Source organism: Acanthochromis polyacanthus, chromosome 19 (genome assembly GCF_021347895.1).
Source record: "Acanthochromis polyacanthus isolate Apoly-LR-REF ecotype Palm Island chromosome 19, KAUST_Apoly_ChrSc, whole genome shotgun sequence".
Lineage (NCBI taxonomy): Eukaryota > Metazoa > Chordata > Actinopteri > Pomacentridae > Acanthochromis > Acanthochromis polyacanthus.
This window is the reverse complement of record NC_067131.1, coordinates 8359529-8377863: the sequence shown is the minus strand read 5'-3', so window position 1 is coordinate 8377863 and position 18335 is coordinate 8359529. Positions and strand designations below refer to the sequence as shown.

The 18335-nt window shown below is 39.6% G+C and overlaps 1 protein-coding gene across 2 annotated transcripts; it reads right to left on the bottom strand.

Annotated features, from left to right (window-relative positions):
• Positions 1–2722: 2722 nt before the first annotated feature.
• On the bottom strand, positions 2723–18235 carry ascc1 (activating signal cointegrator 1 complex subunit 1). Of its 2 annotated transcripts, XM_051939053.1 has the most exons (11): positions 17972–18235; positions 17781–17880; positions 17439–17573; positions 17248–17345; positions 16980–17158; positions 16722–16855; positions 15437–15556; positions 15192–15316; positions 14498–14571; positions 12710–12854; positions 2723–2968 (listed from the first exon to the last, which is right to left on the bottom strand). In XM_051939053.1, exons 1-10 carry the CDS (start codon positions 18081–18083, stop codon positions 12738–12740), a joined length of 1194 nt encoding a protein of 397 aa, XP_051795013.1. In that variant the 5' UTR covers positions 18084–18235; the 3' UTR covers positions 2723–2968; positions 12710–12737. The 2 variants fall into 2 exon arrangements, with proteins under 2 accessions (XP_051795013.1, XP_022046674.2); XM_022190982.2 differs by lacking the exon at positions 17439–17573.
• Positions 18236–18335: the final 100 nt, after the last annotated feature.

Below are 18335 nucleotides of genomic sequence, written 5' to 3'. Positions count from 1 at the left end.
ACGGAAAATTTGCATTTTCTGCTTGTAACCGTTTTGCCTTTTGATCCTGATGATGCTAAATAACCCCAGATGCCATGCAATTAAGCCACATTTTAACACTTCAGATTACCTTGTTAGCATTCACATTACAGGTGTCACACTCTTATGAGGCTCTAACAGCCACTCTCTGACTGAGAGATGATGCTGTCGAGTGAAATTTTAACCTTTTGTCGCTTTTCAACATTCAATCACTGTCAGCATAATTTCTTTTCTTTTTTTGGCCTAGACTTAACAACCACAGATGCTTTCATGTCAAAGAAAAACCATTTCTACTAAGTAATGTCAGTTAATTAAAGGTATAAAATGTAAAATAAGCATTTGCCTTAGTATTAATGCACTTTAAGTCAGTTCTGCAATTACAGAACTGAGCTTCTGGGAGTATGTCTCAATCAGCTTTTCACATTTATATGCTATAATCTTACCCCATTATTCTTTGTAAAGCTGCTCAATATATGCATTGCTGCTCTGTGTAAATATAGCCAAGACAAGCAAGACAATGAGTAGAATGTCTGTATTTTTTAGTTTTGCTCAACTAAGATACTGCAAAAGCTGCTTTTCCTCTCGGCTGATGGTAAGGATGTTTCTCTTCAGTGTTTTGAAACTAAACTGCTGCAGACACAGGTTTGGTTTGCAGTGTTAGTTACCATAGAAACACGACTAAGTTTGGTCTTAAGCTATATTTGATAGCTGCCTCCCTTTGCATATTCTTGTATTCTCGGCACGAAGCCAAACATGTTTCCGGTGGGTGTTGGACTCTGCCAAGGTTTCCTGTTGAACCTGATATTCATGGACAGGATCTCAAGAGGGGGATATCCAGTTTGGGTTGGGTGGTGTTTTCTGCTTTTCTGAAGATGACATGGTTAAGTTGGCTTCATCTGAACGTGGCCTTCAGCGTTCATTGAGGCAATTTATGGAGTCAGCACCTTGAAGCCTGAGGTCATGGTTCCCTGTCAAAAACTGGTGGATTGCTTCCTCTGGGTTGGAGATAAGCTGCTGCCCCAAGCAAGAGTTTAAGTATCTCAGTGTTGTGTTCATGAGTGACGGGAAAATGGGGCATGAGACGAACAGATGAATTGATGCAGCACTAGGAATAGTGTGGTTGTCACATTGTCACGTTGTGGTGAAGAGGGAGCTGAGTGGGAAGGCAAAGCTCTTGATTTACCAGTCGACCAACGTTCCAACCCAACGAGGGTGCGGATACAAGTGGTCAAAATGGGTTTCACTGTAGGGTGGCTGGACTGAGCTTTAAAGATAGAGTTAGAAAGTCAGACACGCAGAGAGAACTCGAAGTAGACTCACTGCTTCATCGCATCAAAAGAATCCAACTGAGCTGGCACATCTCAACTGGAAGGAGATTGTAGAGTAGAGCCAGAACTCACTGGTGGGTTCATACATCTCATCTGGCTTGGGAACGCCTAGGAATGTCCCATGAGAAACTGGAAAACTGTTGCTGGGAGAGCGACACCTTGAAAGGCCTGCTTAGACTGCTGCAACTGCAATCATGCCTCACAACCTGGATGGATAGATATATTTAATACCTCAAATAAAGAATTTGATGATCAACTGAGGGAAACAAACCAGTCAGTAGTAAGTCGTGTATCCATTGTACTAATTCCATGACACAACATGGCGGTTCAAATTCAGGATTTTAAGGACTTGTGCTACATCTCATTCCCTTCTGTGTTCCTTAGTTTCCTGTCTTACTCTACACTGTCCCAGCCAAAAATGGCTGAGTAGTGTAAATCGACCTAGAACAGCTTGTGCAGCGGCATCCATCACATCCACTCTTTTTCGGGAATGTAGGATGACATCCCGACTCTGAAAGTCTGACTGATCAACCATTTCTCAAACCTGCAGTAACAACCATCAGGAATAACATCTTCAAAACCAAATTACTGAGAGAGACAGATGTAGAACCGAAAAGACCAGCTACACAAATCAGTTATCTTCATCACTAATGAGACAAGTTACCGGTTTTGCCTTTTTCAGTTATTGATATAGCAGCAGTTCGTAACACTTCCCATAGAAAGGTTACACTATAGAAGGAAACCCAATATTATCTTTGAGAAAGCACTTCCACTGCACAGAATACTCACTAAAGTAGACTTTAAAGCTTTTTAATGTGTCTGTATACTCTCAGAATACAACTTTTACAAAGGCTTTAAGAACAATGTTCAAGTTCTACTGGCCAAAACTTGTGTACAACATATCAAAACATGATTTGCATCCTCTAATACTTTAAACATGAAAGCAGCTCCACGTGACTGGTTTAGCATCTTCTGCATATCAGAGTTACGCTGTGGAAGAGTGCTTCTAATTGTGGGATTAACTGATCCCATCAGTTCCTCCTGTTTCTCTCCAGGCAGACGTTGATAAAACTTATCTATCCTTCACCAAGCATAATCAGTTTACACAAAAGGCGTAGAGGGTGGGAAGGCTTCATTTGAATAACATCAGACAAGATTGCACGCAGTAAAATATGAAGGCTTTCTTATCAATAAATATTTGCCGTTTACAAATGTAAACAACACGTGCCTTTTTCTGTTTTACAAACAGCTCTTAAGGCCCAACAGGAGCGTCGCTGCTTATCGTGGCTGTACATGTTGTCTTATGATGTAACAAGCCCGTAAGGATCGCTTCAGGAATTCCTGGTACACAACAATTAATTGCAACAGGCCATGGGTTGATGCGTTACACATTTATTTATTCCTGACAAATTAAAAACAGAGTGTTGAAGTGTAGCACACCATGCCAGAAGGAAAGGGAAAAAAACAATCCAATTTTACAACTGATTTCAACAAAAGATTCAGGAAAAGATGTTATTGCGTTTTGCTGCAAATCCATTTGTGTTCAAATCAGACGGGACCTCGTCTTCCATCTGTCAGCAAAGAGTTTGTTCATGAGCCAGCATCACTTTCCATCCAAAGACCTGTAAAAATACACAGTGGTTATTATTTGTACATAAAAGAAGTTGTTCCGAACATTTCAACCCACCCGAACCCCAAAATTAACATTTCCTCACAACCCCAACTATCCTCATAGGTGACTGAAGTAACTAGCAGGACTACACAAACATAACGACAATACAAAAGCAAACAGCAGCTTAATAATCACACCATTATTCTACAGTAACTTAATACAGGCTAGTAGCCCACATCAGTCAAAGTAATCTTTATGTTTAAACTGTAGCACTAATTAAACAAAGAATGTAGGACGGACTAACTTACATTTGAAGGATTTTTACTTATTACTTTTAATGTCAAACTCACCTAATTACTGCGCTTGGAGCAAAGCATTCTGGGTTTAATTTGGGAGAAAATCATGCTCCACACTTAGTCACAAAATGTTCTGCAACTGAGGCTGTCGGTAATCTGTTGAAATCTCCTCAGCTAGGTGAGGACAAAGAAAACTGGAAGGCTGGTGATGTTTTTTTAATTTTATTATTTGCATGCTTTTATTTTATCTTTTGAACCAGTTTTAATCACCTCAGGGCTTATTTTCACCTACAATTAGACTGTTGATGATATTGTTTAGTTGATTAATAGTCAATAAAACATCAGAAAACTGTGAAAAATCCAGGACTTTAAAGGGAAGAGAATGACATTTGTGGTTCTGTTTTCTACTCTCCTCTTCCTTATGCATCCGCACATACAATTATGTTATGTATTCAGTTTAAATCAATAAGAGAGGCAAACAGGGCACCTAAAAGGAAAGGACAATAAAGAATAAGATATTACTGCGGCAATAAAGCCCGTTTTCTTTCAAAAGCTACCACAGATGCTTGTTTGTGAGTCAGTCGCGTCCTGTTCTAGGTACGCAAACACTCTAAAGTATGCATGAAGCAAACACAGTATAGCCTGAAACCAAGTTCCTGGATAGGAAATCCCATCAAAAGAAGTTATTTGGAAAGTGGAGGAGAGAATAAACCACATCGAGAGGCATTTAATAAGTAATCTCGAGTGACTTACAGCTGTAAGTGGAGCTGCTATAAATGTGTATAGATTTAATTCAATAGGATTCAAACTGGGTCACACAGCTATTAAAGTGCAAAGTTAGTTGGGAGCAGTCTGACAGGAGTTTGCCTTTCCTTGGCAACTACTGAAGCTGCTGTTTCACACTGCAGGCAGGAGCAGAAGTGGTGGAAGAGAGTGCAGAAGCTTTTTCAATTAAATGTACACAATAGGCAGAAGCCGGCTAATATTCTGATCTCTTGACATCCTCAGTCTCAGTAGATTTATTTTTAGTGTGTTTTATAAAGCTCCTATAAATGACAAATCCCCATCAGCTTGACTCCACATAGGAAGCAGCATTAAAGTGCTGTATGAAGGGATTTCACACGGCAACATAAATAAGCGATAAAACATTTATACATAAGCGAGGATTTGTTTAACAATTTATAGCTTTGGATCAGAGAGTTTACAGCAGGGAGACTGTAATTCTAGATATTTACTCGAATTGATCACACCATGAGCATCCTTCACTGTCAGCTAAAATGATGCACTGATCAACAGAAAACTGATCGAGCTGGTCTGTTTACACAATAATAGGCTATTCATTTAACAGTGTGCTCCAATTTACTTATGTACTTTGAAAATTTGCTGGTATTGAGCCGAGAAGCACCTGTTTCAGATGCATTTTGCTAAAAGATGCACGGTGTTTCTATCAAAACTGATCGACTACAGCTTTTTTGTTGCTTGGGTCCCCTAATTATCAGCACTTTTGCTTCCCTGGGGTTCCCTTTCACATACATCTGCTGTAACTACTTTGGTAGAATATATTTGTCTTTCTCTGTGCATGAGAAAAAAAAAATCTATCTATCCAGTGTTCATCATCACCGCCATCAGGTTCTGCTATGATTAACTTATACAACATTATCACACACCTCTGAGGTCCACTCAGCTCCATCGAACATGTTAGTCCATTTCAGCTTGTTGTTTTGGTTCTATGACCTTCACCTTCACTGTTTTGGTTCATTCTGGCTGCTTTTATCCAGGTGCGACATGCAGACATCTTTAAAAAACATCAAAATCAGGCCAGTACACTACGTGTCGTTTGGCAAAAGCTGGCAGACGAATTGGCTGCGAAAAATTAAAGCGATATTTAAACAGCAGAAGCCAAAAAGAAGAATAAATATTGGCCTTCCATTCATCAGGTGGCCACAAACAGACTCCAAATGAATGCTAATGCAGCTCTGTGTCTGATGGATGTGCATGTTGGCAACTGTTTGCCAACACGTTCACCGCGGCATCTCTATAAGGCGATAATATGCCAATGTCACCTTAACCATTTGATGCACAACATGGGACAAAAATGACCCATATTCAATGGAATATGGGTATCTTTGTTGCTGTTGTGCGTCAAAGGGTTAATTAAAGTCCTGACCATTTCTTTGTCAGCTGCAGTGAAATGACCGAAGATTATTTCAGCTATTTATAGAGCAAAAATGCTGAACATTCACCAGCTACACCTCCTCATTGTGAGGATTTTTTGCTTTCCATCACTATATATTAAACATATTTTGGCTTTGTGACTGTTTTCAGGCAATAAAATGCTATTTAACGACAACTCAAAAAAAGTAATTTTCAGCATTTTTCGACATTTTACACATTAGACAGCGATCAAAACCGTAACAGACACTACCTGATAATGACAATTTCTCGCGTGTCCTATTTTTAAACTCTCATTGTGCAAAGTGACATAAAGTAAACAGCGGCTCTGAATGACTTCTCGCTGTTCAAACACTCTCGGTTTTGTGCCTCTGCTCGCTGTGTGAACGCCTCCAGCAGTAAACAGACGTGGACAGCTGCAGGCAGTCTCCAGACTCAGCACTCTGAATGACAAAGAGCTGCCGCAGGGATCACCTGCCTTCTCGCTGGAGACACAGATTAGACGTTTCAAATGCTCTCGCCTTGGCTGTCCATCAAAGCCTGTTATGCCCATTAGTGACAGGGTGATTAGTGGGAAATTCAAACCGTGCTGACATGCGACCGGAGAGTCACATTCAACATAAGAGAGCAGCCAAAAAAAAAAAAAAAGGTGCGCAGTCATATTTCACCGTTAACGATATTTAGTTTGGAAGATCCAGATTTTGTCGAGCACAATCATTTATGGAGCACCTCTCAGCTTATCATGGACAGGCGTGTTTGATCAAATAAATTGCTTGTTAGGGGGAAAACATGACATAAGGAATAGGATGCTACCTGCTGAAATGCCATTGTTGTGCGTCCTTGTCGTCAAATGATTTTTGTTCTATCGGTTAATTGGATTTACACATTTTATGTCGTTAAACAAACCGGATTCATGCTTTAAGGTAAAACTCACCGTGACCTTAGACAGTAATTAGGCGCTTAATCGATTTCATGCATGTTATTAGTTACTCGGAGCGTGCAAATCAAACATATCTACTGTATTAAAATGTCAACCCTGTCAAACGTCATGTGTTTTTCCCCAGCAGATGTTAATGCCATCAATCCCGAAAGAAAGCTTAATTTCTAATTACACGATGAAAAATTGCATGGCGTGGTGCTGAATATCAAAACCCAAAATGTGCTCGAAAAAAAAAAAAAAGAAAAAAGACTGACATTGATCAACTATTTCAAAACAGCTTTTGCATTTTCAAAAAAAAAAAAGCCACTTTAAAAACCGGCATGAAATTAAATATGCAAATTGGGTGGAGGCCTCAACAATAACGCGATAACCCAAGACTTCAGCTACCAAACATGATATGAATTCTCATTACAAAAAGGTTCAGAGTGTTATGGGTTTATCGAGGTGATTGCTTTTGCATTCACTTCTTGTAAAAATCACACCTTTTTTTTCTTCCTGCACTTTTAACAGAGGAGAAGGAAAAAGCAAATGGATTGGAAAATAGGTTTTTATCAGCTGGTTTGGCATTGCAAAGGCACATTTTCAGTGGGTGTAGTCTATCACCCTTCTAAGCGTACAGGGTATCTGACTCGTTGGTGCATGCAAACAGGCACGTGCGCACATCCCTGTACAGACAAACTGTTTAACATTTTAATTAAGTTACAGCGCCTCTGTCTCCTTAGATCTTCAGAAATAGGCGGCAGATTCTTGGTAACACAAACAGACACAGGGGTCTCATTTATCAGGCTTCTTGGAAGTGGCTGAGGCTAGTTTTGAATTCTTAAGGGCCTGGCTGGACATTCACAGTGTAAGAATCACAGAGGTGACTAATTAGGGTGAGAGATGTGGCAGAGATTGGAAAAAGTATCTATGTCAGGCAGTGCGTAAGCAAGCTCGCCCACGCAGACATGCATAGCAACATGGCTTTGTTACAGAGTCAGTCCTAGTCACTTTACCAAGTTCACAGATGAGCCAAAACATAATGAGAAAAAAGCACGCCAATATCTTGGATGTAATAGAATGTTAATAGACAGCTGATTTTCAGCATCAACATGTTGGATGCAGGAGGAACAGTGCAGTGTTAAGACCTGAGTGACTTTGACAAGGGTCAAATCGTAATGGCTTTGAGTCACGCATGTCTGAAACGGCGAGGATTGTGGGATGCTCCTGGTCAGCGGTGGTGGGAACCTACTGACAGTGATCAGAGCAGGATGTGACGGAACAACAGGTCTAATCCGACTTAAGGGTCTGCTGCTAACATCTCGGTGCCAGATAACACAGGACACCTTCAGGGGTCTTGCAGAGGCCATGTCTCCAAAGGTCAGAGCTGCTTTGGTGTCACGCAAAGGACTAACAGCATATTAGGGAACATATGTAGTCATTAGTGTATAAATAAGTGCCAGTGTTTAAATTTCTATGTATAAAAATGTCATGTATGATTTTTTTCTGCCTTTAAAAAAAAAAAAATCACTTCACACCTTAAAATGTCTTAGATGCAACTCTAAACCACTGCTTCCTCTACAATGTGCAGATGTAAAACTACTCTGTGCTACACAAGTTATAACATTAGAGTAATTCAGTCATACGTGTTTGGAAGTAGACACCAGTTATGAAGAAAAATCATACGAAAGCTTCATCACACAACTTGACAAGATTGGTTCATTCAAAGTTTGTTTCTTACGAAACCCTGGAAGTCTGGATCTGTGTTTTTAAAACTGTCAACAGTATGCTGCAGTGTTAATGTAAAAAAGCCCAGCCATGGCCTTAACTGCTTGTTTTGCTCATGATATTTCTTCTAGGAAATAAAAAACACCATATGGTCATATCAACAAAAAAAACAAACAACTTATGCTCATTGCTAGAATGTAAAATAAGAATCATGTGTCCAGTATACATAATCATCATCTGTGTCATTTATCAACCGAACAGCCAAAGAGTTGCTGCTGCCATCTTCTCAAGAGTGAGAATTTGTTGCTTATATCTACGTCAATCAAATGTTTTTTGGTTGCGATCTGTTATTTAGACAAATCATGTGATTGAAAAACATCTTCTTGGGTTCTGTGCAACTAAAATAATCATTTTCAGCAGCATGTTATGTTATATTCTCTTCATATGCAGCGATGAAAAGTACGCATACAAACATTTATTAGATGGTCTAGACTACGATCACGTATAGGAAGATAAGTAGAGGGGGTCCTCGGTTTACAACATCCTCGACCTACGGCGTTTCATTGTTATATTGGAACTGGTTACGTGGAACTAGTTGGTGAGTGGAGTGGATGAATACAACGTCACCTGGTGCTGTAAGACGGCTTTGTTTACATTTGACGGTTGTACACCACCTTGAATTGTGCTACAGTCACTAACTTTTTGCGCTTCAATATGGCTCCCAAACGTAAATCAGACTCTTCTGATGGCAGTGCTTCAAAGAAAAGGGAAGCCTTCTCCATGGAAGTGAAATTAGATATAATTAAATGCTCAGAACAGGGCGAAACACCGACAAATATCGGCCGGTTGCTGATCGATATCGTGATGTACACCCCCTGTCAAAAGATTTGAGACGGGTTCTAATTTATTTGAATGAGAAAGTGTCTCAAAACTTCCGACAGGGGGTGTAGACAACGACTCTGTTTACATTTTTGACTTGCATCAGGCCATGGGAACGCAACTTCGATCTAAGTAGAGGGCCCCCTGTACTTATGATCAATCTGCAATCAACTTTAAGTCACTTATGCACCGATGCTACTATCAATAGATGAATTACACTACTGTATATTAAGAAGCAGTGGTAATACTCTGAATGCCTATGAAGACATCTAATTGTTAAATATAGCCATATACTGATAAAAATATCCACTTAAAGTGTCCTTACAGCAACTGAACTATAATATATTATAAATCATATAATAAATGTCCACATATTACTTGTATACACTACATTGGGGGACTTAAACATTACCCATATTTCTATGTTATCTGACCTTTTAGAGACAATTAGTTAATTTATTAAGAAACTATGACTGACAAATGTTGAAAAAAAAATCCTTCATCACAGTCCTGTCCCAATACAGTCCTGATCTGTGCAACAAATTAGACATATGGCCATGTAAATAAAAGTGCTGTCCATGTCTGGCTGACGTATGTTTCTTCACGTGTTTTAGTGTAATCATTTACTGAAGACATCTGCACAAAACATCTTTAATCCTGTCGCTGCCAAAAGAAACACAGATGCACAGTTTCAATGAATTTAATTAAACTGCAAATCATCTGTCTCTCTTACTTTTTGTCCCTCTGTGTGTGCTGATGAGCAATAGTCCTGCCAATTCCCAGAATCCTCACTGTATCTATTACCTGAGAGTGGTGTTATGCTGGGTGTGCACTCCTGACCCACTAACAAGCATACCGTCAGGGGACCGGGCGTGGATAATTAGGCCTCTTTCCCCGAGTCTAAAAAAATACATTTTGTGCTCAGACAAGGCTACAGTCGATGCACGGACAGCTCAGCTAGCTAGCTGTGTTCCAATGACAAAAATTGCATGTCCATATCTAATGGTGTCTGTAGACATTGCTCCAAGAGAACAGGGCGAGAAAATAAAAATAAAAATCACGCCACTGCTGAGATGGGAGGGTGGACAGCAGTGGACGGCAGAGCTGACAAACAAAAAGCGCCCTCAGTTTTCATCAGTGTAACTTTTGGCCGCTTGGCGATCACCCTCCTGCATGCCAAACAGAGAGTGTCGCCAGCTGAGGGGAAGGGAGCAGGAAAATATAAAAAAAAGCTCTGACGGCAAGAGCAAGTGGCCAGGCTCTGTGTCCGATGTCTGTATTCACTGACACACTCGACAGACGGGAGTGGGAACAAGGTTGTGCTTCATGTGGGAAGGGCACCGATTTAAAAAAAAAAAAAAAAAAAAAAAAACAGACTGGAGCAATAAATCATGTCAGCGATGCATTAACACATTCATGAGGCAGTGAGATGAAATGAAATACTTGGCTGTGACGTCCAGCAGTGCGAAGATGAGACCAGACCGCGGTGAAACTCGACCAGAGAGGCTCAACGACTAGAAAAGCTTTCGGGTTTGTCTCAAGATTGGTTTTGGCCATCATTAGTTACAGTGAATTTCATATCTGTTAAATTGTTAAAGTTTAAGTTGCAAGATCACCTGGTAAAAGACTTATTTCATCAAAATAGAGCAGCTGGGATCGGCTGAAGAATGGTGGCTGTTCCAGCTCTTACGGTTGACAGGTGAGACGGTGCAGGAAGACTCGTTAAATAATTAAACACATGCCATCAACGCTGACATTTTTATGAGCAGCCTGAACATTTATGAGATGTACCAGCCAATCGTCAAGAATGGGCAGCTCCAGGAAAGAAACATGGCCATCAATACCTCCCATTTTGTTTTTAACAGATTGCAGGGATCACTGTATTTGGATGCCGACAAAAGGCAGAAATTTTGCAGTCATTTACTTCAGTAAAAGTCAATGAATCTCTAACAAATAGAAGTTCTGGCTTCAAAATGTTAAGCTTCAGTGTACCGCCGGCGGTACACCTACTAATTTGGATAGGAATTTCAAGAATGTCCGACGGGTGCAAACGCGATTATACAAACACTATACACCGATGGAAAGCTTAGATTCTCATGAATCCGCCGGTATAAACCACTTTCAGATGCGATTACCACAGCGGGTGAGAAAAACACATTTGTCCGACAAAAACAAATATTCATCCATCCGTTCTCTATACACGGCTTCAAAGCACACAGCGCGACTCACATTTCCGGGTTTATTATTACACACAAAAAAAAAGATTCCACAAAAAACGGCCATAATCCAACCTTTTACATCAGATGACACAAGCCAGTAAACTATTTTGTCCAAAACATGTCCTGAAGTCGGTATAAAATCCCCGAATCGGTCGTTTTCAAGGAAATGCACCTCCCGATGCGCGTCCAATATTCCCCGTATTTTTCGTAATTTTTTTAATTTAAAAATAGAATATTAGCGATTTTTTGTACTGAAAACGGCTGGAATTGACTGAAGCTTAAAGGGTTAACTGACAATGCTGAAGCATTGCCAGTAAAATGTACCTAAAGAATGAAAAGTAAAACTAATCATTGTGTAAAAAGTCACTCTTTAAAGTGTTGAACTATTAAATGGATTTTATTTGACTTATTATAAATCATACATTAACATATAAGCAGCATTTTACTGACTTGGCGCTACTTTTGACTGTATTTAAAGGTGTTTGGTTTCTTATTTTTTAGCTTTTTATTTTATTTTCTCCTTTATTCAATAGATACAGCACAGAGAGACAAGAAATGTGAGAAAGAAGGCAGTGGGCTTGCATAAAGGTATCAAATCTGTGACTTCAAGGCATTTGTGGTCACTTAGTATGCAGCAAAAACAGCTATTTTATCGCCATCCTGTAAACGTTTTTTTCACCATAAGCAATACACAATATGGTATAAAGTGATCGGATGTATGTAAAATCTGAATCTACAAGCTAAATGCAATTGTCAGATAAATGTAGTGAGGTAGAAAGTACAGCATTTCCCTCTGAAACGCAATGTAATGGAGGTATAAAGTAATAAAATCAAATGAAATGGAATTATTTAGGTACAAGTACCTCAAAATCTGTCATGAGTGAATGTATTTTTCAGGAGTCAACTTACTTATTATAATGTATGCATCCCTATAAAAATGATCTGACACTGACATCAGTGTGACCCAGAGTCAATAATCTTCTCCTCTGAGAGAAGTAAAATTATCCAACCATGATTCCCATCAAACAAAATCTTTCCATCGTCAACAACAAATCCCTAAGCTTGCAAATGTGAACTCGTTCCATTTACAAAATCAAGAAAAAGCATTTATGAGTACGGCTGGAGTAAAGTTTTCAATGGTAACTCCAGCTTTTTGCATGTTTTTCTTTTGATTGCCGGTTTCATTAAAAGGTGTTTTGTGTCGCTGACTTTGATGTTGTTTGACTCTCATTTCCTGAAGAGAACCAATTGTCTGGAGACTGAAGTACAAAAACAGAAATCTGACTGCCTAGAGTATCTTAGAATGGATTAGAAATGGATGTTTCATCTTTTTGAATAAGCGCAAGTCTGAAATTTCAAACATTCTGATCATTTTAGTTTTTCATATAAAATGTTCCTGAGGGGTTTCAGAAAGCAATGAATATGATTCAGACTTCTCAAGTCAACAGAACAAAGCTATGCTGCCACCTACTGGACAAACCTCATCAAAACTGCTGCAATGCTCGAATACAGAAACTATCTCCTTATTAATTTCTCACCTCAGAATGAGCGCAGTCCCGCTGAGGCTCAAGAGAAGTTGATGCTTCCTGCAGAGCTGTAGTATCCAGTGCTGTCTGTTGAATATCTCTGAGACAGCAGAACAGTGTTCAGCTCAAACCCTCCAAAACAGTAGGCACCAAATTTCTGTAAAGAAAACAGTAATTCAAACAATTCAATGTACCTTCCGAATAACAAAGTAGTGTTACTGGGATGACTGATTTAACAAAATCAGCACCGATGCTGTAACGTGAAAATGACTTAAGGTGTCACTCAGAAACATGGTGTTACCATAGTTACAGGCAACTAAGCATTTGGTTGGCATCTTTGTGTCATTCTCAGACAAAAGAAAATCAATGACAATATTACTATTCAAGCAAAGACATTCTCTGCCATTAGCTTTTTATCGCCAGTGAAAATTGGAGTTGCCTTTCAGATGTCACTCATAAAAAAGCAGCACCTGGAAGATTTATTAGTGTGACTCCAACAAAATGTTTCTTTATCAGTGCTATACAGGTGTATTCTTGTTCTCTCAAAATAACAGGTTGAACCAATACAATCCTAAGCAATGCATTCTTACGTGTTCTACAAGATAGCACCCTACATTTTAGCATTTTATGCAAGTAAAAATAATATGGAATTAATCGTAATTCTGACATTTTATATGGCTCATATCCACTCTAATTAGAAGGCTATCGTGAAAAACACTGTTTTTACAGTTGTTACCAGATCAGTCTTGATACTGTTCAAATGCAGCAGGTGTTCCAGACAATTTTTTGATCCATTTCTACCACATATAAATGAAATTTCTGTTCTGCAACATTGCCTGTCTCAAGCTACAGTGGACAAAAACACATACAATAGGACTTTTTCATAGACAACATTTTGACATCACATTAGGAAAAGCACAAAATACCACTAATAATGTCTGAATTCACTACAGCTGCATCAGAACTGAAATACTTTAAAAGTTATTAGTAAATCCTGTGTTTTTCCTACGATGACAAGTCAAGAAATCTGCTGTTAAAAAAAAAAAAAAGGCCTGTAGAGACGTTTCAGCCAAAACAGAACAACACACTCATACAGAATACGTTCATAACCAACCAGAAAGAATCAGCCTTTTCCCCCGCACTAGTACAAGACAGACTGGAGGTAAAGTCATAAACAAACATGTCTCCGATTTGAAATCTGTGGCTTTTAAGGAGATCAAGTGGTTCAAAATTTAATTACTTATTTCACACCGCTTCTAATCTGGGAACATAATCACTTAGTGCCCGTCTGAAATCAACAGCGACAGAAGAGAATCAGCACCAAAATTAACCTGATTATCGTCAGTGCATGTTTGTGCACTGTTCCACCCAAAGACCTAAACCTCTCTATTTAAGCACTTATTGAATGGCAATCTCATGGGACTCTAAGTGTGGTGGAAATGTTAGCTGTATTTGGAAAACTGAAATACAGTATGCTGCAACAGCTCAATGGTACAATACTGCTGCAGGTGCCTAATTAGAAAAATCTAAATCTAGTTCTATTCTTTATACAGTTTAGATTTTAAGAAAACTTTATAGAAAGCACTACCCTTTTTTTCTTCAAATTTTAGATTGCACATCTCAGATTTAGGACTTTAGACAGGCTGTGTACACAGCAGATGTTTGAAGCAGGTGCATATTATGCTATTATGGTCGAACCTATTTAGGAGTCTTCTTATGTAACTATAAAATTGTTTTAACAGCAGTCAAGTAGTGAGTACAAGTCTGGATGTAATTCAGCAGCTGTAAATTTCCTCTAACCTTTAATATGTTTCTGGCATCAAAAGCCTCCCTTTCACTCGTGGCTTGTCTTCCAGTCCCGCCCGTGTCTTCAACTGGAAAAACACCAGAGCGACAAAGACGGAGACAAATTGAACAACGTAACACAGAGTGACAAAAACACAGATAAGATATCAGTGGTCGTATGGACAGGTTTACTTGTAGTACAATTGTATGGTGAGAGTCAAGGTCACTTAGGTTGTAAAATGTGTTTGTGAAATAGGAGCAAAGGAGGGGAAAAAAAACACACTGAATGTTAATAGGGCTTGTCCACATGGTGGTAAACACGGTCAGCAGTGGCACGGCCCCTCGCTTGTGCTGTGTTGTTGGTCAGCTCAGTACAAATTTGAGAGCTGCTGCTGGACTTGCTCCATGTCCCGAAATGAATGAGGCCATTGTCAGAGTACTTGGAAAACACACGGCCTGGTGCACGTAAACAGAGCTGTGGCCAAACAGAGAACTACCTCCCTGATTCCTCGCCGCACAAATTTGTTGTCGCAATTGTCCAAGATTCAGCTTTGGCGTCACTGCAGCTCCAGTCCAAGCCAAAAGATAATAAGAGGACATTGGCAAATACGTTCTGTGCAGCAGCTACCAGCGCAATCTCAGCAGGTCAATAACTTCTCCTCCTTGTGTTTGTGCTTGTTAGGCTGCTCTGTGTGTGTGGTGTCTTTACCTGTGGAGTCCTTTCTGAACAGAGTGTTCATCACGGTGCCATGCAGCTTCACTCTGTCCCACTCTCTAGTCATCAGCCCTGTAGAGACAAAGTGCTCCACCAGTCGATCTGCAATCACCTGGAGCCTAAAGGGTGGCAATATTCAAATAATACAGATGTCAAACTGAAAATCACCACAAATAAAACTTTGATAAAATTGACGATTCAGCTTTTGAAACATACTCCATTTTCACTGATGTGCTTACTTATCAGATCTATCTTTTATATTGACTTTGGCATACAGGACGTCCACCATGGCTGGGTCATCATTCATGTACTCTATACCTGTCACCTCCAGCTGCAGAGGTTTTCCTCCAGTAATGTCCCTGATGGTAGAGAACACAAAGCAGATCTATGTATTTTAGTGTCTTTTACATTAAAGATGTCAAATGCTAAGCGACATGAATGAGAGCACTGCAGCTGTCCGTTTGTATTTTTGTGTATGAGAAACATCACTGGCTTGTGACCCAAAATACATTTCAACAGAATCTGACTACAAAGTGTAACTTTCCTCAAATCTAATAATTATGTCATATCAAACCTGTAAAATGGCACAAGTTCACTGAATAAAAGATGAGGCTGGAGATATATTATATTGGTGGCAAAAATAATGAATAAACCAAACCAACGATCCAATAATCTGTAGTCGAGACATTTATTAATGCTGAGGATGTAAATCAGCTCATATATGTGCACCGATACGTTTTTTTCTCCTTTACATGAAGCAAAAACAGCTCCAGCCTGCCAAGCAATGTGCTCTTAACAATCTCTGAGAGTGCCCTGTGGTATGTGGCACCAGGACATTAGGAGCACATTCTTTGCGCAGTATAAGGTTCAATGTAGAAACATCAACTTGTTCAGCATATTCCCCAACAGCTTGTTGTCGGATTGTGGTTGGTCTCCTCTCAGACCACTGTCCTTTCCTTTTCAGAGGTGCACTAGCTCCTTTGTTTGCTCACAGCTTGGCCAGTTTGTCAAAGTTGCTCATGAAATCCATTATACTGAGTCTGAGAAATGATTGTGCACAGAGAGTCTATTATATTATAGACCTTAACATATTCTATTTGTATGAGATAATCAAGGCTATTTGTGAGTAGTCACTGAGTTTTTGCTCATTAGCGTATAGTTTAATAAGAATTGCAAATATTCCCTAAGACAGTAAGAATTACACTTTTTAACATTTAGTCAAACTGGAATAAATATTGATTTGCTATTGGTAATTTTCAAACTAACTAAAAGTAAACTGCACAAGAAACATTGATTGTAACAAAAACATCTCAACCACTTCAACAGTGTGACTCATTACTGTTTTCACCAATGAGTCACACTAGTTAGGATCAATTTATGGTTGTTTTTCATGGGCTTTGTTAATAATTAGACAGCTACAGAATAACAGATTTTACTCTTTGAAGCAATCATTTAAGAGTGAAGAGTGTCTTCAACTACACAGTTTAATCTTAGCATGATATAAAAACCTTGCTCAGCTTCTACCTGATGAACTTTTCACACTCTTGGAGATGTTCACATGCTTTCCTCACTTCCGTGCCATTCAGAAGAGCCAGGGTGCCGACTGTCAAGTGAAGCTTTGCAGGGTTTTGAAAGATGCTTCCCTCTACTCCGTGATCCTTCACATAGAGCAGCGACAAATTGTAAATATAGAATTTATTAATGAAGCCAAGTGCCTACCTTAAACAATACAAAGCCACCACCGCCTGTCGTCGTTTTTGTTCATATTTCCCTCTGCAGTACCTGTGAACATTGCTGCAACACCTCGTCTTTAAATGTCAGGAATCCTTCTTGAATTTTGGAATCATTCAGCGGAAATGAAAGGAAGTGCGTGAAAGGCTGCTTCTTCCGGAAATTCTCCACGAGGACCTCAACTCGGGTGACTGCAGATGAAACTGCAGATTTGTAGGAACCTGTGATAACTGTCAAGCAAATGAAAGAAAGTGAAGAGAAACTCTTTTTTCCCCCTCTGATCAGCATTTAAACGAGCAGATTTGCTTTTAGTCCTCACCGATTTGTCCTTCTACTCCTTGTTTTGGAATACTGATAGAAGTCTTTGTGTCAAACTCCAGACGTTTGCGTGTTTCTCCTTTTTTCCCAATGATATATCTGCAAAACAATGATGAAAACAAACAGACACACATTATACAGTTTACAAACAAAACCTCATACTTTTTCAGGTTGAGGAAGATACAGAACAACCTAAACGTGTCCATCCATCCATTCTCTATACACCGCTTTATCCCCACTAGGGTCGCGGGGGGTGCTGGAGCCCATCCCAGCTGACTCCGGCGAAGGCAGGGGACACCCTGGACAGGTCGCCAGTCTGTCGAAGGGCTACATATACAGACACACAATCACTCTCACATTCACACCTATGGGCAATTTAGAATAACCAATGAACCTCAGCATGTTTTTTGGACTGTGGGAGGAAGCCGGAGTACCCGGAGAAAACCCACGCATGCACAGGGAGAACATGCAAACTCCATGCAGAAAGATCCCAGGCCCTCCATGCCTAAACGTGTGTATTTTGAAAATACTCACTTGTAAAGAACACTTGGGACGTCAATGGCACAGCGGTAACCTTTATCTGTCTGTTCAATGAAGTGGGTGTCACAGGTTTCATCTGTTGCATCTTCACTCTCTAGAAACATACCAAAAAATATTGTTTATTGAAGGCATCGTGGCTACAGTCTGACAGCATACAATTATCTATATTAGCTGATACCACGTACCCGTTGGTCCCATGAAAGAGCAATCTTCTTCTTCATAATGTTCTTCTTTAATTGTATTCCTACGGTACATTCTTCCATTTATATTGATAAGAGTTGGACGTAGCACGTCCATACTGTCAACTAGCTAACGTTAGTAACACCTGTGCTAACCTGACAATACAAACAGATAACACACTAGCAAGCTAGGTACACGAAAATGGTGTAAACTGGCTTACTTTTGTTTTAAAACTTAATTACCTAGCTGGCTGCTGATAACTCACTAGTTAGTTGACTTCATACGTCAGCTTCCTTGCTTTACGACACGTATAGGGCCAGTTGTCAGACGTTACGGTAGATTTACCAAATAAATTTCACGACAACTGGG